The following is a 23,528-nucleotide window of genomic DNA, read 5'->3' as shown; positions in this document are numbered from 1 at the left end:
TGAACAAAAAAGAGATCTGAATCATTTAAAGTTCATAAACGAGTTGAAAATTTTTTGCAAAAATAAAAAACTGCTTCTTTTCTACTGATTGCTCATACTGGAATTACTGTTTATTTTGCTGCTAGATTATCCAGTATACTAATTCATAAAGTGTTTGTTAATAAGCTATATATTTATATTGAAATAATGTGTAGTTAGAGGTTTGTGTTTCTTTACAAAAGAAAGTAAAGAGAACTCCCAATTAGTTCCACACAATATTCTAAATGGATTATGCAAAAACAACACTGATATCAGCCGATACTGAGATTTCTGATATCGGATCGGAAGAGAAAAAGTGGTACGGTGCATCCCTAAAAAATAATAGAATACAAGTAGTCCATACAACACAAAGCTGTTGTAAGGCCCCAGAAAGCTTGGAATATAGTGGAATACAGAGACTGTAGTGTCTAAGAAATAATTGGCAATATACAATGTTTAAATTGCCTTTAAATTTTCATATGAATGGAATCTGCCCATTTAATCCTATTATTAAAAAAGGTCTTCGGTAAAATGCCTTACATTTTAGGTTATTATTTAGTTAAACATTTTTTTTTTGATTCACAGCCCTAATTAAATTGTAATATTAATAATACTAAATAAAATAATATCACAACGAAAAAAAACTAAATGTCCTTTATTGTCCTAAAAATAGGCTTCAATAATAAAAAAAAAAAATTATTTTGATTTTGGAGATAAATATGACCTGAACATTTTTATGCAAGATTTACCCTATTAGCGGCATTATATATGTTTTGTGATTCAATGCAAAGAAACTTCACTTACAGATATTGTTGCCTGTTTTTCACTATTTGTCAGGCTAACATTTTCACATCAATGTTAATTTCTATGTATTTATTTATCTAAATTAAGATTTAAGTGTCTAAAGAATTAGGCATATGATTTAGATAATTTTTAAAAGAAAATAAGGACAAGCCAAAGACTGTTTAGCCCAAGACGGACCACTTGTAGGCTATTGAAATGAATGTGAGAGGCAATATGGCGGATGTTGAATAGGAAGTCCCGCCTTACAGGTAAAACGGCCAATCACCATTTAGATTGTAATCTGTGTTAAAGGACCACAATTTATAATATAATTATTGGCAGATTTAACTGCTAAATTTAATATATTTTCTTTGATTTAATCTTTACCAACTGTTTTGGAGATTTTGTTCTTTCCCCATTCAAGTAGATAGGACCTATACTTTTATGTTGCTTGGATCCATAGACACTAGCTGCCCACCCACCCAGTAGCGTTCCAAAGATGGCTGCTGAAGGGACTTACTTGCCTTGAAAGGTACTTTGGTATAAGCCCAGATACTCCATTCAGTGTTTGGTGAACATGGATTTTAATAACTTTAAAGGAATAGTTCACCCGAAAATGTTCTCATCATTTACTCGCCCTCATGCCATGCCAGATGTGTATGACTTTCTTCGGCTCAACACAAATTACGATTTTTGGAAGAATATTTCAGTTCTGCAGGTGTAAGTCACACTCCTGGTGTTCGCGGGTCAAAAATGACCCACAAACGGAATGCAAGTTTACAAGGGTGGAGTTCAAGCTGCCTCTCATTGGCAAGCTTTTTTCAAAATGGTCCTTGCTGCACTTATATGCTTTATCTGAATGCTTCAACCTACTGAAAAACATTAGTTTATATCCACGGGCATCACTGCAAGAAGAAAGACTAACTTTTCACATTCCCTCTATAGACCTTATTCATACTAGCACCATCTTTTTTAATGGGAATAACAATGAGGCTGTGATGGATAGACTTACCATCTCTTAAATGGCACAATCAGTATAAGGCTCCTAGATCACATCTGATTTTCCACAACTCCTGTTGTCTGGAGTTCTTGATGTACTGAATGTTCTTGGACAGATATTTTATCATTGTTTTGTCCGCAGAATGATCCAAAAACACTTTAAACTGCAGTACAGCCCATTGAAGAGATTGTAAGTCTATCCCTCACAGCTTCGTTGTCATTCCAATAAAAAATCAAAGATGGCGCAAGCGTGAATAAGGTCTATGTTCCTGAAGCTATGGCTGCTCGCTACTCTAGGTAGGGTAGAGTCACTTGGGGTAACCTCCTCGTGGTCGCAATGTGTGGTTCGCTCTCGTTGGGGCATGTGGTGAGTTGTGCGTGTGTGGATGCTGCAGATAATAGTGTGAGTCTCCACACGCACTAGGTCTCCGACGCGGAGGCAACTGCGATTCATCCTCCGCCACCCGGATTGAGGCGAGGCACATTGGGAGTTGGACATTCCAAATTGGGGAGAAAAAAGATGAGTGAACTTATCTTATTGATGTGAAATTTTTGTTGATTTTGATAAAGTAAAATTAGCAATAATGTTTATATTGTTACTGATATTTATTGCTACAACTGAAAGCTTGCCCTACATTACAAAAGATAACTTTTCTTAAGTGGTTGCGAAATGAAGATATTGATATTTTATTTTGTGTGGTACAACTGATTAAACTAGATACGTAAAGTTTGTTGAGACAAACTGTTGGTTTGACCAAACCTTGTCTGAAATTTTAAATACTATTAAATGCTTGAAGTTAGAAAGTTTTACAGGTCTTACAGTAAGCCAAAGGGCTTTTTGAGTAAGTTTTGACAGTTGAAGTATGAAATCACGAACATGTAATGTCTAGGAGATTTTGGCATAAGGGAGAATAATAATGATAGCTAAGCTGTAGGTTCATTGCAAACAGAATTTACAATAAAATGACCAAAAGACCACTATTTTTGAGCCACACACCTTTCAGCCCTTCAAAGCTCTCACAATGGGGGGTAAAGTCTTGGAAGGAAATAGGGATTAGGGCTGATCACTTCTGAATGGAGCACACCCCATTATTCAGATGAGTTAGAAAAGATAAAGCAGCGTGAGCCAGAACGGTCTGAACTCTTTGCCAAATTTCACTAAAGCCATGTGTAGATGCTGTAGTAGCCTTTTTGTTAAATTCTTCAATATTTAAAGTGTTTGACGAAGTTAAATATTTCATAATGTATAATTGTCCCTTTTAAATAATTATTTTTCTTGTCAGTAGCCTATTGATGCGTACGTATATTTTAAGAATGTTAGATTTGTTTGTCCTCGTTACGTAACACATAACGGCTTCATAACGCATGCGCATGCGCGGATGTAGTCAAGCAAAACAGCCCGTGGGTATGGAATTGAGTGGATGGGAAAATAATTATAAAAAAAACTGTTAATCCTGTAATTAAAATATATTCCTTTGCATTGACTAGGCAGCCAAGGTATGGCAGCTGCCCCTGCTGGTGACATCTGCTGGAATAAAGAAATAAAAACAATTAATGAAATAACTTTGGCCAGTAGATGACTACAATGCTCTATGCATTGGCTGATCTCTATAAGCCAATGTTGTAACAAACTTAATTTCTAGATCTTACCACAAGTTAAGGATTGGATATATATTTAAACATTATACAAAACTATTTGTCAAATTGTAGCATTTTTTTCTAAACCCTAGATTTCGCTATGATGCTCCAATATACTGTCAAACCTGACCATGCTGCCATAGTCAGATCTGATTATTTTGTTACCTGTCATTTATTTTAAACATCAAAATGCACTTTTGCATGCATATGGATTGCATGAGTGGAGTTTGACCACGTTTTTGTGCACATGCAAGGACTGGGTATGTAAATGTATTACTAATAATGTCTTATTGATTTATAGCCCAGTGTGTTTTCCAGTTTAGTAAATAAGTGTAAGATGTGTCATATTTGAAAACATGTGTAATGAGAATTCTATTGTTGTAAACCGCAATACATGGAGCCTGGCTAAAAATAAGTTAAATCCTGTGAGTGATTTACGCATGTGTTAAATTCATAAAATTCTTTGAGGGATTTAAACATGTGTTCTATTGCTTTAGACGTTATGTGACGCTCATGTCTGGTGTAGACAGGGTGTGAAGATGATGTATGCTGAAGTCTATGAGTAAGCTAATGCCCAATTTTTTTCCTTTGATTTGGACATTAGCCTCTACCATATTTCATTACTGTATTTCTTTCTACTGATTTATCATTGTGCATCATTTTTGTTCTCATTTGGGACATTGTTCTTTTTGAGTCACATTTTTAAATTGTCAGAAAACTTGACTGTAATCCAATTTTCATTCTTCAAATAAGTACAAAACTTGTGAGTGTGTCTGTGTCCTGTTTCTTTCCAACCATCGGCTACATATAGACAGGTTTGTCTACACTTGTGGGAGTAAAATGTCCTCGCCAGGGACATGGTGGTCCATGTCTGCTGCCTTGCAGAAGTTGAAAACCTCCTGGAGGTGGAATGCCATATCCATTTAATGGATATGGCATTCATATGGATGTTTAAATCAGTTAAACATGGATGTTAACACTTCAGTAAACAATCTGACAACTTTAGTTTAAACGGTCTTGAAGTTAAATGGATTTATATTCTGTAATATAAATATTCTATATTAAAGTACCAAAGAATATTCTCAAAAAGGGCTATATAAAGAAAAATATTCTGTATAATCATGTTCATACAAAATCTTTGTTTAAACACTGGCCATTAACACTTACTTGGTTTAATAATTTTAAACCATGACTTGCACTATACATAAGTAATATTGGCATTATATTCGAGATGTTTATCCAGAGGGCAACTGGAGAAACATATCTCCATTAACCAACATCTTATGGAGTTTTGTGTTCCTTGCCACAGTTGCCTTCGGCTTGCTGGGTTTATAAATGGGGTTATTATTTAATCACTTATTTTTAAACAATTCACAATCGTATTTTATCAAACTATACAATGATGACTAAGACATTATAGACATTACAAAGTTATTGACTGTTAATGCCTGATCTTCTGTAAAGCTGCTTTGAAACGATGTGTGTTGTGAAAGGTGCTATACAAATAAAAATGACTTGACTATTTTGAGTAATTTGTAGTTGGTTTGACATCTTTTTGCTGTATTGTATTGTTGACAAACAATATATTGTGTTGTTTTTGAAAAGAAAAACGTGCGCATAATCCCCGCACACGACAGCGCCAACTGGCGTCCATCCCTCTAAACTCAAACAATCCATGTATGCCTACGAGAGCTCCCGTGACAAATTTGCAGTCGGATTGCTCAAATCCGGTGTTTCTATACAAATTTTGTGGGACAGAATTACATATAATATATATATATACTATAAAACAAACTTCAGCCAATAAGCAGGGGCGATGGCGTGTAGATTGCCCCGAAGGTGTGTTCCTCCACAAAACAAACTCCAACTGTTAGCGGAACCAGCACACACACGAAAAATTAAAATAGAATAAATAAATAATGTGGGCCGTTCAGTTCCTCGGGCAATCAAATAAATGTTCAGTGAGCCATTGTTACACGAGTGCAACACATGCCCTAATCCCTCCAATGTCCTGCAAGAAATATTCCACAAAACAAACTCCAGCCAGTAGGTGTCATAAGCACCATGAATATGCAGATTCATCCACAACTGTCTTGAGGGAGTGTTAGCCCACAAAACAAACTCCAGCTGCTAGGAGGAACCAACACAAAAAAAACTAAAAAAGTGCCCATTTTCCTCAGACAGTCAAGTGTATGTTCAGTGAGTCAAGCCCACTAGGCAACAACATGAAAATCACCTAATGGCTTACTCACTCGACTGTCTTTATGAAAGACATAGCTTGCTGTGAGCATGTAAATAGTTTGCGCACATCCTTAGCATCTATTCTCAATTTGGTGCTGAACATCAGTGCAAAAGCGAAATTATGTTGATGTAAGACTTGCATTGCTTGAATCGATCACGTTTCTCTCGTCGAATTCGCAAAGTCTGGGAACAAGAAAATGCTGTGGTTCTTCCAAGAAAGCCTTCCTTTACTCCTCGCCTTGTGTAATACAAGATCTTCATCAGATGATCTCAGAAAATTTGCCAGAATTGATCGGGCCTGTCTCCCTCAGTGGACCTCCGAGCCTGAACTCTGTGAGCTCGCTCGATTTCCAGTTTATGACCTGTTATGTTGAGCAGACTCGGGAATTTCACCATATCTTGGCCTTCTTCATGCTCAGGAATTCCAACAATTCAGATGATTTGTTGGAATCAATTTAATCGATTACAATTCCCCAAATCTTCAAGTTTTTCCCAGACGCTTTCCAAATCCGCCTTGGTCACTAGCGGATTATCAGCAAATTCCCTCTCTGATGACCCCAGATAACGAATCCATCTCTCGACGTCCGCAACTCTTAATCATCTCATTGAATTTCATCTCCATGAAAGTGATCGATCTACGTATTACAGCAAGATCCTCCAAGTCTGCAATGACCTTCATCAGCATTGCCGACACGTTCATAAATTCATGCCAAATTTTTTCAGTTCACTGTCCGAATTGTGTCCGGGGCTTCAGGCCTTTTAATATCTACGAGGATTCTTTGATATACACGTCTGACCATCACATGGTGCCCATGAGACCCCTTCTTTCTTCTTTCTTAAAAAAAATCATAATCCCTTCTTTTGCCACTGTCACTCACTGTCCTCTTTGCTCATAATTTTCTGAGCATATTTGAAACTTTGTATTGCAGCTTTTTTCATATTATTGCATATTAGGGCTGGGTGATATGTAAAAAATATTTTTGTGATAATTGCCTTTAAAAGTATACTGATATCTGATTATATCGTTAACCCCCCTGCCGAGGGTTGGGGAATTTTTTTGCTTTATTGATTTTGCTTTAAAAATTGTATTCATTTATTGAAACACAAAAAACTTAAAGACATTTCTTAATTCAAATTGCACTTTAAACTAAACAGGGGAAAAAAGCATTAAAATAACGAAGTGATCAAGTAATCTTCTTTAACCTCCTCCCCAAATCCAAACATTTACCGTCTCCAACGACCCCATTTGCCATCACAAAAGCGTCCATCAACACAGATTGAAAATTACTAATAGCCTACAGATTAATAACTGAAAACAATTACAAATGTAAAGACAATGATAATCAAAATAAATAAGCCTAATAAATTCCCTGGTGTTCCCAAAATAATGCTGCCAAATGTGTGTTATTATTGAATTTGTGTTTGTATTGCGTTTTGATAATACAGTTAATGCTGCCAAAAGAAAAGTGAAAACTCTTTACATCCGCTTGTTCCAAGAGACAGGAGACCTGTTCGAGCTTACGCTGCATGCCTCTGAACGAACAGCGAATCATGACGGCTTTTCTTTTGTCTGTTTTTAAAAATATGAATAAAGTGGGGCCTGGGTAGCTCAGCAAGTAAAGACGCTGACTACCACTCCTGGTGTCACGCGTTAGAACCCAGGGCATGCTGAGTGACTCCAGCCAGGTCTCCTAAGTAACCAAATTGGCCCGGTTGCTAGGGTAGAGTCACATGGGATAACCTCCTCATGGTTGCTATAATGTGGTTCTCGCTCTCGGTGTGGCACGTTGTGAGTTGTGCGTGGATGCCGCAGAGAATAGCGTGAAGCCTCCACACATGCTATTTCTCCGCAGTAACTCGCTCAACAAGCCACGTGATAAGATGCATGGATTGACGGTCTCAGATGCGGAAGCAACTGAGATTTGTCCTCTGCCACCCGAATTGAGGCGAGTCACTATACCACCACAAGAACTTAGAGCGCATTGGGAATTGGGCATTCCAAATTGTTAATATATCCATCTTGTTATGTGACACTCCAAACCGTCTTGCAGCAGATCACCCGCCTGTTGCGGGTAGATTAACACAATTACCCGTGCATTTAATACATTTGGACGAGGAGCTTGCGAACTGGATTCAGCCTTGTCGCACTTTGCAGGTACTAGTTTCACAACCTGGTCACTGTTTTTGCTCTGCTGGAGAGTGGCGCTTGCCTCAATGTTAACAATTACAACAACGACACGCCTCTTAGTGGGGCAGCCATGAAGGGCAACCTGGAGTGTGTGCGTGTGCTGCTAGAGTACGGTGCTCAAGTGCATGACACCAGCCTAAAGGGCCAGACGCCTATATCCCCGCTGCTGTCTCGGGGTCTGGGAACGGAACAGGAGGAAAAGTCTCTGGAGCTGCTTTGCAATGCTGCGGGCCGTTCGAGATCTGCAAGGCAGATGGCTCCTTGCCACGTGAGCTCAGTAAAGATCCTCAGTTACTGGCTCAACTAGTCTGGTAGCTCAGCCACCTACGTTGCTCGCCTTTGCTCGCTGTGTGCAGTAGCATGGGAGTGCATTACATCCCCTCTGCTGTAAAACAGCTCCCTCTTCAGAGTCAGTTAAAGAATATGTGCTCCTCAGAGACTGAGGGCACGGAAGGGGAGGAGCAGGGGAAGACTGTCCTAAATGTCAGATGTGGAGAAGGTAGATGTCTTCTGTGTTTGTGAACGAGTGATTGTATTCTGTTGTAATCAAACTGCAATCTGAACTGTGTCTGTCCATATACAGTGAGTGAATAATTGAGAAATTATTTTCTTTGTTACTTTAATCTCATCAAACACTTGGGTGGCACTGCAGTGTGTGATCATGTGATGCAGAGGAGTACCAATCTGGTTGTTAATATCTCTGGTCAAACTCATAAATTATGGAAAAACCTCTACTTGCAAAATCAAGAAAAAATCATTTAAAAATATTATTTACCAGTGAATCCTATGGAAGCAAAATAAGCATTAACCCTTTAACAGGGCACTTAAATTATAATCCAGATTATTTGTGTTGTTTTGTTTTGAATGTATGCAGTTGTATTTTATTATATTTAAAACACAGTTACTTACACCTTATGTTAAGTTTTAAAGCCAACTAAATTGTCATTTTTTCGTAAAATTATTTTATGAGGTATACAAGTCATCAAATATAAATCCAACCTGAAAGGCTGAGGAAAATGAAAAATGTGGTAAACTTGGCTCAAAAGACAAAAGATATTTGTGGTGTACTTCACATCTCTGTCATTTTGATGCAGGGCCATGGAAAAAATACTTCTATAATGGCATCTATTTCCTAAAATGTATCATTAATATTTCTCAATGACACTACCAACTACCTGATTGAAAGTATTGGATTGTATTATACATCTTTTTTTGGTGCTGATGATTGCAGAAAATGAGCTGTGTAAGCCCGTTTATCGGTCCAATGGCGGTCTCCAATAATACGGGTGAAGGTATCTGCGCGTTACTGTCTTTCTTGTACGCAACACAACAAGATTAAATGAAATACATTTTCTCTTACGTATTTCCTCGTTTATTCATCTGACTCCATAAATGAAAAAGGTTTTTAATGATATCTGAGCATCATTAAAAGTGAGCGAATGTTTGATTATTCTTTTAACTCCTTTAATTATATTTTACCCGTTTAGATTAAGAAACTATGTCGCTTTGAGGTCCTCGCGTGTTTTCTCTACACCGCGGGTCTCACGATCACAAGCGGCCAGTATTGGATCATCAAACAGAGGTAATTGCTATATACCTGAGATCGGTTACGTTCACGTATACACAATCAAAGATACTTCAGTATAGCCCCATGGAATTGCACACACTTGAATGTAACTTAACGTTTTCTTCAGTAGAGGTCACGGCCACTATTACAGATGTAAGTTGACCAACATAACTTCTCTTATAATAGTTTTGGATTGGCCATGCGTGGTTTCCCACGTACACTTATATGGAGAAACATCAAATTAAAACAGAGGTAAGACACCCAGATTTAGATTGGTCAAGCAGCATTTGCTGTTCTAAACGGAAATTCCCTTTTTGTCTTTGCAAACCAAGTACACTTGAATCGATGCCAAATATTAGTCGTCACTAATCTGACGCAGACTTGCGGTAACATACGAATCGTTTAATCCGTTTGGGAAACACAATGTCAGAGTCAGTCAGAATAAAATCAAATGTTGACAATTTATTGATCAGGTAACATAATCAATTCATCAATTCCAATTAGACATTGATAAGTCAAAGTTAGACATTTTATCAAAACATAAGAAATTCGAATTGCAATCACCTGAAATAAACTACAAACAGTAAACTGTTTGGGATCGTCTGATTACAGAGAGCCCTGAGTAATGTGTCACCTTTCCTTAAATACCCACACCATGGACAAGGGAATTTTGGGGGTGGTTAGGTTTGGTAGTCCTGGGGACATACTTCATTAACATACAGGCAGGGATGGGACAGACATACAGAATTATACAGCATTTGGCAAAGACCTTTGAAACTTGTGATTGATTAGGTCTTTTGATGCTTACAAAGAATATATCTGCATACAGCATGTGGTCCCTGTGGGATATTTGGGAGGGACATGTCTCTAATATAGTGCATGATTCTGTTAAGTTCTAAAATCTTAATGGAGATTTGGTTTTTCTGAAAAGGGAATGAGACCACCTTACCAGTCGCACTGCGACCTCTTGAATGATATCAAACATGTATGAACAGAAAACCTCTTATATTACAGAAAAGGATGTCATTCTAAATTGCCCTTAGGTGAGATAGAGGTCAAAATGGGATTTGCGTTGTATGGTCCTTAGCAAGTAAGGAGTGTTATCTTGGGTGGAGATGTTCATCTGTGTGAGAGTTTTATGAAGTTGGTTCTCGCAGAGTTCTTTGACTTTTACGACCTCTTGATGTCAGCCTTACAGCTGTGATTCTATGTTTGTGCTGAAAATACAGAAGACCCTTAACAAGAATTGTCTGTGATGATATTGGGAATGTTCGATTCACAAAGTGTGGTTTGTCAAGTTAGCATGATCTTTACAATTTTTACAGACCATGAGTGAGACGTCTTAATGAATAAAGAAATACATTTTGCAGCCCTGTTTTTATTTCGTGTGTGTGTGTGTGTGTGTGTGTGTGTGTGTGTGTGTGTGTGCGTGTATTTATCACTTTGTGGGGACCAAATGTCCCCATAAGGATAGTAAAACCCGAAATTTTTGACCTTGTGGGGACATTTTGTCGGTCCCCATGAGGAAAACAGCTTATAAATCATACTAAATGATGTTTTTTGAAAAGGTAAAAATGCAGAATGTTTTCTGTGAGGGTTAGGTTTAGGGGTAGGGTTAGGTTTAGGGGATAGAATATAAAGTTTGTACAGTATAAAAACCATTATGTCTATGGAAAGTCCCCATAAAACATGGAAACACAACATGTGTGTGTGTGTGTGTGTGTGTGTGTGTGTGTGTGTGTGTGTGTGTGTGTGTGTGTGTGTGTGTGTGTGTGTTTCTTCCATGGTCCAGTAGAGGCCGCTGGAATACTACATAATATAAAAAAAAGTCTGAAAAGCTGAAGATTTCCATAGGAATGTATGTTTTATGCACCTCTGTCTGTTTACCTTTGTTGAATATATATATATATATATATATATATATATATATATATATATATATATATATATATATACAGGTCCTTCTCAAAAAAATTGCATATTGTGATGAAGGTCATTATTTTCCATAATGTAATGATAAAAATTAAACTTTCATATATTTTAGATTCATTGCACACCAACTGAAATATTTCAGGTCTTTTTATTGTTTTAATACTGATGATTTTGGCATACAGCTCATGAAAACCCAAAATTCCTATCTCAAAAAATTAGCATATCATGAAAAGGGTCTCTAAACAAGCTATTAACCTAATCATCTGAATCAACTAATTAACTCTAAACACCTGCAAAAGATTCCTGAGGCTTTTAAAAACTCCCAGCCTGTTTCATTACTCAAAACCGCAATCATGGGTAAGACTGCCGACCTGACTGCTGTCCAGAAGGCCATCATTGACACCCTCAAGCAAGAGGGTAAGACACAGAAAGAAATTTCTGAACAAATAGGCTGTTCCCAGAGTGCTGTATCAAGGCACCTCAGTGGGAAGTCTGTGGGAAGGAAAAAGTGTGGCAAAAAACGCTGCACAACGAGAAGAGGTGACCGGACCCTGAGGAAGATTGTGGAGAAGGACCGATTCCAGACCTTGGGGACCTCGCGGAAGCAGTGGACTGAGTCTGGAGTAGAAACATCCAGAGCCACCGTGCACAGGCGTGTGCAGGAAATGGGCTACAGGTGCCGCATTCACCAGGTCAAGCCACTTTTGAACCAGTGGCTACAGAGAAGCAGCACTGGACTGTTGCTCAGTGGTCCAAAGTACTTTTTTTGGATAAAAAGCAAATTTTGCATGTCATTCGGAAATCAAGGTGCCAGAGTCTGGAGGAAGACTGGGGAGACGGAAATGCCAAAATGCCTGAAGTCCAGTGTCAAGTACCCACAGTCAGTGATGGTCTGGGGTGCCATGTCAGCTGCTGGTGTTGGTCCACTGTGTTTTATCAAGGGCAGGGTCAATGCAGCTAGCTATCAGGAGATTTTGGAGCACTTCATGCTTCCATCTGCTGAAAAGCTTTATGGAGATGAAGATTTCATTTTTCAGCACGACCTGGCACCTGCTCACAGTGCCAAAACCATTGGTAAATGGTTTACTGACCATGGTATTACTGTGCTCAATTGGCCTGCCAACTCTCCTGACCTGAACCCCATAGAGAATCTGTGGGATATTGTGAAGAGAAAGTTGAGAGGCATAAGACCCAACACTCTGGATGAGCTTAAGGCCGCTATCGAAGCATCCTGGGCCTCCATAACACCTCAGCAGTGCCACAGGCTGATTGCCTCCATGCCACGCCGCATTGAAGCAGTCATTTCTGCAAAAGGATTCCCGACCAAGTATTGAGTGCATAACTGAACATAATTATTTGAAGGTTGATTTTTTTTTTTTGTATTAAAAACACTTCTTTTATTGGTCGGATGAAATATGCTAATTTTTTGAGATAGGAATTTTGGGTTTTCATGAGCTGTATGCCAAAATCATCAGTATTAAAACAATAAAAGACCTGAAATATTTCAGTTGGTGTGCAATGAATCTAAAATATATGAAATTTTAATTTTTATCATTACATTATGGAAAATAATGACCTTTATCACAATATGCTAATTTTTTGAGAAGGACCTGTATATATATATATATATATATATATATATATATATATATATATATATATATATATATATATATATATATAGCAATGATGAGTGCAGCAATGAGAGCTATATATATATATATATATATATATATATATATATATATATATATATATATATATAAACAGCTCTCATTGCTGCACTCTATTCATTGTGACCAGTTGAATGCCACTTTGGTGAATAGAAGTACCAATTTTCTTCCATAAGAGCAAAATCTGTACATTATTCCAAGCTATTGGCTGCCTGTGTGTGTGTATATACATGTATGTGTAAATATAATGTACTGTAACAATAATGTCTTCCATGCATCTCATACAAAGTGCAGAAAACATAGAAAAATTAAATCAATATTTGGTGTGACTAGTACCAAACTATAAAACAGCACCAATTCTCTGAGGTACACTTATGCACAGTTTTCAGAGTTGTTGGCAGATAGTTCTTGGACCATTTATGAGAACTTGGCACAATACTATGTATTTAGGCTGTCTCAATTGCTTCTGTCTTTTCTTGACTTAATGATAACATCTGTTTCAGGACTTTTTTTTCTACTACTATTTGCAAAAGGAATGTTTTGATAAAATGTATATTTCAAAGCTGTAGATATAAAAGAACCGTCTTAAGGCAAATATTTTTGTGAAACATTTAATGTGCCTAAGATTGCCTGTTTATATATGTACATTCACCGAGCACTTTATTTGGAACACTATGGTCCTAATAAAGTGCCCAGCATGGTCTTCTACTGTTTTACAATTTTACTGAGTGGTAATCTGAGTTACCATAGCCTTTCTATCAGCTCAAACCAGTCTGGACATTCTCCGTTGACCTCTCTCATCAACAAGGCTTTTCCTTCCACAGAACTGCCACTCACTGGATATTTTTTGTTTTTGGCTCCATTCGGAGTCAATTCTATAGACTGTTTTGCATGAAAATCCCAGGTGATCAGCAGTTACAGTAATAATCAAACCAGCTCGTCTAGCACCAGAAATCATGCCATGGTCAAAATCACTGAGATAAAATGTTTCTCCATTCTGATGGTTGATGTAAATATTAACTGAAGCTTCTGACCCGTATCTGCATGATTTTATGAATTGCACTGCTTCCACATGATTGGCTGGTTAGGTAATTGTATGAATATTTAGGTGTATTGTGTATGTGTGTGTGTATGTGTGTATGTGTGTGTGTGTGTGTGTGTGTGTGTGTGTGTGTTATATGTCACATACTGGGAATGAGTCAGAATAAAATTAATCTCAGTATAATTACTTATGTGTGACCTATAATTACTTATAATAGCCACCATTGTGCCTGTACCAAAGCAATCCAAAATCACTTGCTTAAATGACTAGCATCATTTAAGTACACTACAGAGAGGAGGTGCTCACTCTAGCATGTCAGGAGCACAACCTCTCCCTCAACGTCAGTAAGACCAAGGAGATTGTGGTGGACTTCAGGAGAAAAGACGGAGAACACAGCCCCATCACCATCAATGGAGCACTGGTAAAGAGAGTCAGCTTCTTCAAGTTCCTCGGTGTCCAAATCACTGAGGAAATCACATGGTCTGTCCACACTGAGGCCATTGTGAAGAAGGCTCACAAGTGCCTCTTCTTCCTGAGATGTCTGAGGAAGTTTGGAATGAACCACCACATCGTCACACGGTTCTACACCAGCATTGTAGAGAGCATCCTGACTGGCTGCATCACCGCCTGGTACAGCAACAGCACCACTGTGTTGTGTAACATGATGTGTAAATTGTGTTGTGTAAATCAGGTGTTTATTGTAATAGTCATGCTGCTATGTTGCTTGGATCTGTACCCAGGACTTTCACCCACTGTTGCACTTGTGTATACGATTGAGTGACAATAAAGGGATTTGAATAGCCAAGCAATAAGACTTTATGATACAATGAGATTGTGATTGCATTTGCAGAATGTGTTTTATATATATAAAAAAAACACTTTCCAAAACCACACTTGAGTTTTTTTTTTTTTCAATTCCTTAGTTCAGAAAGTATGCCTACTGTTTGTGTTTTCCAATTTGCTTTATTTAAACTTGTGTCCAAGCACAGGATGTTCTCTTTTAGAGAATGTAAATCAGTCAGGAAGGAAACTACAGTAGGACTGACTAAAGGCCCTTTCCAACTACCTTCCTCTGTTTTCAAAGCCATCCCCAATCACCTACAGTTTTCTCTCTGAGCCTTTATCTTATGATTGGAATCAATATTTCCTTAGTTTAACAAATCTGACTTAAACCCCCAAATAATATGAACATTACAAAACCAGTGTTCTAGAATCAGTAGCAGAGGACTGCATGACTAACAACTAAAGATGGGGCAAAGCCAATAATTATACATGGTCTTTGGGACTGGATGAATAATTACAAAAAAAAAATATTCTTTCCATAATCTATTCCTGTTTATGCCAGAATACAAAAATGAGGAAGCGTTGCTACAGTCAGTAAGTAGAGAAATTCCCCATTTTTGAATCTAAATAAAAAAAATGTGATCTATTGGTTTATAATAGATATCTTGTCATTTTCACTTAGATATTTTATAGCAATATTTAAAGTTGCATTTGGTCTATTTGTGGCACCCCTAATTGTACAACTGACTACGCCACCCCTTGGGCTAAACTAGTTAGTGCAAGTGTCAGAGCAAGGGGAACTATACCCCAATAAAATGTACAAACACAAGTTCTTAGAAAAGTATAAAAATACAATATTTATTGAGGAATAATTGAAGATGTTGGTTGGTCAAAGAAAAAAAGAAAAAAATGAGAATCAAACAAATGAACATATAACCAGGGAATACCAAGCCATCCGCACGGGAGCCAGTAAAGCAGTTGAGAAAACACTAAGGGAAGGCTAAGTTCGCACTACCACCAGTGAACAAAGACACAAACTTCATTTGAAGTAATACACACTAGAGTTCAATGTCTACATACTGTACACTCACAGCACTCTAATATATATGGTTAAAAGGCATTAAGGTTCACAATACACGGCACTGCAAACTTCTTCGTTAAACCAGAGAAAAGGAAAAAAGAAAAGAAAAAGGAAACCCGCTTTCCAGTGAGGTCTCTTCTACAGGAGTTACCCTGGCTCCACTAACACCGAGGCTGGTTACAAACAAAAAGGGGAATTGGACAAAGAAAATAATCAATAAATAAACCCACTCTAGCCTGTGACGTACAATTCATACAACCACATACAATAACAGCTACAGCCAACAGGCTAGAGGAAAACAAACAACAAAAGGAAAGAAAAAAAATAATAATAAAATACCTATACTATATGCAGCATACACAATCACACAGTTATGGAGAACAGCAGCTAGCACTCAGGTGTAACTGCACAGGTCTGTCGTAACGTTCACAGTGAAAGGGGAAACACTACGTCAAATGTAAACATCCCGCTGCAGTCACAGTCTCCTTAACACTCAAACAGCCTCCGAGTCACTGATTCACCACACCAGAGCCAGCAGTAAATTTACACCGTCCCGGTCTAAGGACCCAAGGTGTCTATATATAAGCCTGCCTCCATCACGTTAGATGGCTTACTAAATGCACGCTCCACCCCCCAATTAATGATGCGATTAAACATGAAAATGCAAATAAAATTAAGAGAACGGGAGTCAACTGAAGAATCCCAATCCTAACCCGGACCACAGGCTACATTCCACCCCCTCCAAGTGAATCGGTGGCCCGACGATGACAGTTCACACTCCAATACTCTGGTCACCACCTATTGGCAGTATCCTCTCCTCATTCCCAACAGAAACGGCTCTAGGGAGCCGGTGGGGGTTAGGGTGCTGACCTGCCGTAGATCTAACTGACCGACGCAGAGTCATGGTCACGTCTTCAGGTATAGCTTCCACTTCAGTAGGAGCGAGGGAATTGGGTGAATCTAGGGCCTCCTGGATCTCCTCAGGATGAAAAATGACCACATCTTCCTGTCCTTCCTCTTCCCTGGCCGTGGGGTTAACGGACAAGTCAGCTTGACTTACGGAAGGAGTGGCCACCTCTGCTATCGACTGTAGCCCCTCCGGAACAGCCCTCAACTCGGATCGGTGCACCTGCCGAACTGGTCCTTCTCCATCTCTAGGGGCCACAGTGTATACTGTTCCAGTCCCAGCAGGACTCCGTAGTACCCGAAACACGACAGAGTTCCAGTGATCTTGGATCTTGTTCCGCCCAGGCACATGGTTACGCAGGTACACTAGCCTCCCTTCTTCCAGACCAGAATCGTTCACATTGTCATTGTGGTTCTGGTTCCGTCGGTGTATCAGCTCATCTGATCTTTGCCGGACATGCTCCTGGGTCACCCGCATACTCTGTTGATGTTTCTGGATCCAGTCCTCCAAGTTGCCAGTGTCCAGCACTGTTACCCCAGTCCCAAGCAAGAAATCCATGGGTAGTCTTGGATGGTTACCGAACATAAGATAATATGGAGTATGCCCGGTAGTCTGGTGGGGTGTCGTGTTGTAGGCAAAAGTCAGCTGCGGCAAATGGTGGGGCCAGTGTCGTTTCTCGGCTGACGGTAGGGTACGCAACAGGTCGTGCAAGGTACGGTTAAATCTTTCACACTGTCCATTACCTTGGGGGTGGTAAGGGGTGGTTCTACTCTTCTGGATGCCATACATCTGACAGAGTTGTTTAATCAGGATGCTTTCAAAGTTCCGCCCCTGGTCAGAATGGATACAGCCTGGAGGGCCGAAACGATGGAACCACTGCTGGACCAACACTTTGGCCACAGTGGAAGCCCTTTGATCTTTGGTGGGAAATGCTTGAGAGTACTTGGTAAAGATATCAGTCAAAATTAAAACATTCTCCCGACCATCACTTGCAGGTTCCAGAACTGTGAAGTCGATAGCCAGGATCTCATTTGGCTGGGTAGCCTGCAGTGTCCCCCAGTAGGCACGAATCTTGGGCTGGACAGCCTTCCCCAGCACACACCTTTGACATCGTTGGCACCACCGTTCAGTATCCCTGGTCATATTCGGCCAGAAGCACCGGTCCCGTAGGAGCTGGAGGGTCCTCTCGGTGCCCTGGTGCCCCTGATTATCATGGACACTATGGAGGACGTCTTCCTGCAAGCACTGGGGGAGCAGCAGCTGGAGTATATCCAGGCCTTCACCTGGGGAATGAATGAGGCGGTACAATACCCCTTCCTTCTCGACTAGGCGGTCCCATTGACGCAGCAGTGCCCTGCTGAGGCGAGACAACGACTCACGCTCCTCAGCTTTTGGACGACGCCCTGCTTGATGGTATTTGCGCACCGGCCCTATGACTGGGTCAGTCTCTTGCAGCAGGCTTAGGTCCTGAGGTGTACGGCCAGGTAGCGCCACCACTTCTCCACAGTGACCCTCGGCGGCAAGCAGCTGGCCCATACCAGCCAGGGCTCCCAGCAATGGGACGTCTGTCCCAACAGCAAAACGGTCCAGGTATTGCCGGGATAATGCATCAGCATTTTGGTTGTTCTTCCCTGGGCGGTACTTGATAGTGAAGTTAAAGGATGCAAGTAGAGAAGCCCACCGCTGTTCGGTCGCCCCCAGCTTGGCAGTCTGCAAATGGCTCAGAGGATTATTATCTGTCAGAATGGTAAAATGATTCCCCAGCAAGTATTCTCTATACTTTTCTGTCACTGCCCATTTCACTGCGAGAAGTTCAAGCTTCATGGAGCTATAGTTCTCCATATTTCTCTCATTGGGTTTCAACCCTCGGCTAGCAAAGGCGATCGGGCGAACCTTCCCGTCACACTCTTGAGAAAGAACCGCACCCAAACCCCCATGGCTGGCATCTACATCCACAATAAAGGGTTTTTTAAAGTCAGCATAGGCCAAGACTGGGGCAGAGGTAAGTTTCTCCTTCAAAGACTGAAATGCATTCTCACAAGCATCATCCCATGCTGTTGTTAAAGGAACCCGAGGAGTCTTCCCCTTCCGCCGTGGTCCACTGAGCCTCTCCACAAGATGGTGTAATGGGGCTGAAAGCTTAGAGAAGCCTTCCACGAACCGCCGATAATAGCTTGCAAAGCCAAGAAAAGATCTCAGGTCGGCCAAGTGGCCCGGGCGCTGCCACTCCTTAACCACCTCGATTTTCGCAGGGTCAGTAGACACCCCATCAGCAGAGACCACATGCCCCAAATAACTCACTTGATGCTGGAAGAATTGACACTTAGGCAACTTAACTTTCAGGTTCTGATTTTGAAGGCGAGCAAACACTTCCCCCAGCCACTCAAGATGTTGTTCTACTGTAGTGGAGAATACAATCACATCATCAAGGTACAGGAGAACTGATTGATGACGGCAATCTCCAAACATGCGCTCCATAAGGCGCTGGAAGGTGCCTGGAGCATTTCAGAGCCTGAATGGCATCCTATTAAACTCAAAGAGGCCAAACGGGGTGCAAAAAGCAGTCTTTGACTTATCTTTATCTGCCACTGGGACTTGGTTATACCCACTTGCAAGATCAAGGGTGGAAAACCATCTTGCCCCAGACAGGGCATCCAAGGACTCCTCTATCCTAGGAAGAGGGTAGGCATCACGACGGGTCTTGGAATTCAACTGCCGATAATCCACACAGAGACGAAGGCTCCCATCTTTCTTTGTTACAAGGACGATGGGGGAAGAGTACGGGCTGTTGCTTTCTCTTATAACTTGGCTATCTAGGAGCTGTTGAATGTGTGCCTTCACAGTCTCATACTGAGAGGGTGGGATTCGCCGGTAGGGCTAGCGGACTGGGGCATCATCAACTAACGAAATCTCGTGAGCAATCAGAGAGGTACATCCCAAATCTCCATCACCCTTGGAGAAGATGCTTTCGTACTGGGCGAAGAGGGCCTTGGCTTGAAAAACCTGTTGTGGAGCCAGCCCCTCAAAGTCAGGGAGAACGGATTCAGGGACACTGGAGGAAGTAATTGCCTCCTGGGCAGAGACATAAGCACAACACTCTTCCCATAAGGGCTCAACGGCAACAGATTTGGTTCCAGCAGAGGTCGCCACTACTGCTTGCACAGTCCCAATGACACGACGGGGGGAGAGCCACACTTCAGTACACCCAACATTAACTACGGGGGCATACAAAAGGCCCTTTTTGGCAGAGACCAGGGTGGGAGACACCAGAAGACCTTCAGGCAATTGTCCATCTTCAAAACCTAACGGCTCAAGCAAGAACTCAGCGGTCTCCAACTGAGGGCATGTAACTGGAACCATAGTCAGGGCACCAGCCCCAAGGCAGATCGGAGACTTCCCCTGGACTTTAACCTTAAACGGCTTGGGGGCGTTGACGAGGGTCTGGACCTTCGCACAATGTCGCAGGGCCCGTAGAGCAGCTGGGGCCGCTGACTTAACAGGAGGGGAGTGGAAGAGCTGTGAGCCATGCTGCTCAAAGAGAACCCTATAGCACTCTGAAAGTACATTCATACCCAATATACCAGGGGTAGCTACCTTACGGTCTTGGAGGGTCACATTTGGTGGGTCCCGGACAATCAATATCCCCCTCCCCGGAATATGCTGTCCTAAAATGACTACATCCAATTCAGTATAGCCCGTGTAGGGTATGTCTAGCCCGTTAGCTGCCTTAAGGCCTAACCACTTGCAATCTTTCCTCTGCAAATGACTAAAATGCTTACTAAAAAACTCTCAGTTACAGTCGTAACCATGGATCCAGTGTCAATTAAACAAGGGACTGTCACACCTCCCATAAACACACTCAACACCGGGCATTTACCCACTAACTGTCCAAGAAAGGAAGGACATGCAGAGCCAGAACCCATCCCTCCCAGTGTGCGGCTCTACACACTGGGGGGTTCTAGTTTCCCAGCTGGCTATTGGAACTACTTACAAGGGGCTCTGACTGACTGATGGAATCTGATAACGGGTGAGAGATAGACCTATTATTGCTAGGAGGAGCAGACTGACAATACTGGGCTATATGTCCAGGTCGATCACATCTAATACAGATAGGCTGACCATTAGGAGCACGTTTAAAACGGCCTTCCCCATTTAACGGAGGGGCGTGAAGTTTACCACTAGACTGTCCCAAATGTTGGACCAGCATATCTAGTTGGGCTTGTTGCTTTAAAAACATTTCCTTTAACTCCGCCATCTCAGAAGTTTGAGCAACAGTGGAGTCACACTGGGACATATAAGATGTTTCACTACTGCGCACCGGTACGCGGTGACTCCGGTCACGACCTGTCTGTCCCTCCTCCACCCACCTAGTGGCCTCCCGTCTTACATCCAATAGAGACAAACGCCCATTAGCCCGTACCAGTCTTTTAAGTTCCCTTCGTAACATATGATCTCGCACATTCTCACAAAATTGATCTCTTAACACTATGTCTGGATTAGAAATTGAATCCCCCTTGGACTGTTTCACCTTTTCCATAAGCTCCATTAATGCATGGGAAAACTCAAATAATGACTCATTTTCTCTTTGTTTTCTGTCAAAAAAACGCTGCTGCCAATATACACATGACTTATCACATCCATATACCTCTTTTAATACTGAAATGATTTCTGTAGGATTTTCTCTTACAACTACAGATCGATATTTAATCTCACTTCGGGCTTCGCCCTCTAAATTTTCATACAAAAACATTGCCTTTTCCAAATCAGACATGTACCTCGACCTAATGCAACTTTGTGCTTCGTCACTCCACTCTTCAATAGAAAGTGACCCAGCTGTTACAGAGCCGGAGAATTTAGAGCACCGTCTCTCTCTAGGCAGATATACTGCCTGCTCTCTTCGTACTGGCAGGGGACCACTCCCGCCAGCATCGTTTCCTTGTGTACCTGACAGTCTCTCATTTTCAGCTTGGAGCTGTGCCACACGGTCCCGCAGTTGCTGCAGCGCTGCATCCAATCCTGCCGACTACGCCAGTTTGTGGCACCCCTAATTGTACAACTGACTACGCCACCCCTTGGGCTAAACTAGTTAGTGCAAGTGTCAGAGCAAGGGGAACTCTACCCCAATAAAATGTACAAACACAAGTTCTTAGAAAAGTATAAAAATACAATATTTATTGAGGAATAATTGAAGATGTTGGTTGGTCAAAGAAAAACAGAAAAAAGTTTTTCTCAAGCAGTTGAGAAAACACTAAGTGAAGGCTAAGTTCACACTACCACCAGTGAACAAAGACACAAACTTCATTTGAAGTAATACACACTAGAGTTCAATGTCTACACACTGTACACTCACAGCACTCTAATATATATGGTTAAAAGGCATTAAGGTTCACAATACACGGCACTGCAAACTTCTTCGTTAAACCAGAGAAAAGGAAAAAAGAAAAGAAAAAGGAAACCCGCTTTCCAGTGAGGTCTCTTCTACAGGAGTTACCCTGGCTCCACTAACACCGAGGCTGGTTACAAACAAAAAGGGGAATTGGACAAAGAAAATAATCAATAAATAAACCCACTCTAGCCTGTGACGTACAATTCATACAACCACATACAATAACAGCTACAGCCAACAGGCTAGAGGAAAACAAACAACAAAAGGAAAGAAAAAAAATAATAATAAAATACCTATACTATAAGCAGCATACACAATCACACAGTATGGAGAACAGCAGCTAGCACTCAGGTGTAACTGCACAGGTCTGTCGTAACGTTCACAGTGAAAGGGGAAACACTACGTCGAATGTAAACATCCCGCTGCAGTCACAGTCTCCTTAACACTCAAACAGCCTCCGAATCACTGATTCACCACACCAGAGCCAGCAGTAAATTTACACCGTCCCGGTCTAAGGACCCAAGGTGTCTATATATAAGCCTGCCTCCATCACGTTAGATGGCTTACTAAATGCACTCTCCACCCCCCAATTAATGATGCGATTAAACATGAAAATGCAAATAAAATTAAGGGAACGGGAGTCAACTGAAGAATCCCAATCCTAACCCGGCCCACAGGCTACATATAAATATTTTTTTTACTGTGCATGAAATAATGCGGAAAGAGGAATAGTTATTTTGCCTGAGACCTAGCCAAGAGAAGATTATTATTATTGGCCTGACTACAGCATCATATGGTTCAGTTTTTCATTTTGTAAAGTTACAGTCCAGAGAGACATATCAAGATGCAATTTCCCACAGACTGAATGCTATATTACATCTCATTTACTCTGTGCGGGGCAAAATTCATCCCTTCAGTACACACCCCAAGTGAGTGTTGATGAAGGAGCGGGGCTGGTGTGACGTCAACATCTCGCGAGGCTTCATGGGGAGGGGCGTGTCAGATTCCAAGAGAGGAGAGAGAGAGAGAGAGAGAGAGAGAGAGAGAGAGAGTGGGAGAGAGGGGTGCCGCGGTAAGTTTGTAAACATTCTTATTCTGTCAAAAATGTCGAATCGATTATTACCATTATTTAAAACACTGTTCAAGTGTTATTTATATTTGTAAAGAATGGTTTGTCTGTGATCGAGAGCAACTTTTATGAGGCTAATGTTAGGCTGTCAGACTGCCAGTGGGCGACCACCGAAAGTCTGCGCATACTGACTGTGCAGCTCGTCCAGATCTGGACTCTTG

The 23,528-nt window shown here is 40.9% G+C and overlaps 2 protein-coding genes across 2 annotated transcripts in view; both read left to right on the top strand.

Annotated features, from left to right (window-relative positions):
• Positions 1 to 3,951: 3,951 nt before the first annotated feature.
• asb8 (ankyrin repeat and SOCS box containing 8) lies at positions 3,952 to 8,310 on the top strand. Its single transcript, XM_052105347.1, is given in 6 exon segments — positions 3,952 to 3,969; positions 7,842 to 8,097; positions 8,100 to 8,165; positions 8,168 to 8,219; positions 8,221 to 8,270; positions 8,273 to 8,310. Coding segments are annotated over 6 exon segments (480 nt in total).
• A 14,929-nt stretch (positions 8,311 to 23,239) lies between these two features.
• The window catches only part of atf7a (activating transcription factor 7a), a 41,156-nt gene continuing 40,867 nt past the window's right edge, over positions 23,240 to 23,528 (top strand). The window contains exon 1 of the mRNA XM_052106053.1: positions 23,240 to 23,310. The gene's annotated coding sequence lies outside the window, so the exon portion shown is untranslated. The remainder of the gene's footprint in view (positions 23,311 to 23,528) is intronic.

Source organism: Xyrauchen texanus, chromosome 35 (assembly GCF_025860055.1).
Source record: "Xyrauchen texanus isolate HMW12.3.18 chromosome 35, RBS_HiC_50CHRs, whole genome shotgun sequence".
Lineage (NCBI taxonomy): Eukaryota > Metazoa > Chordata > Actinopteri > Cypriniformes > Catostomidae > Xyrauchen > Xyrauchen texanus.
Note: the sequence above shows the minus strand (reverse complement) of the source record. Positions and strands in the feature narration are given on the sequence as shown.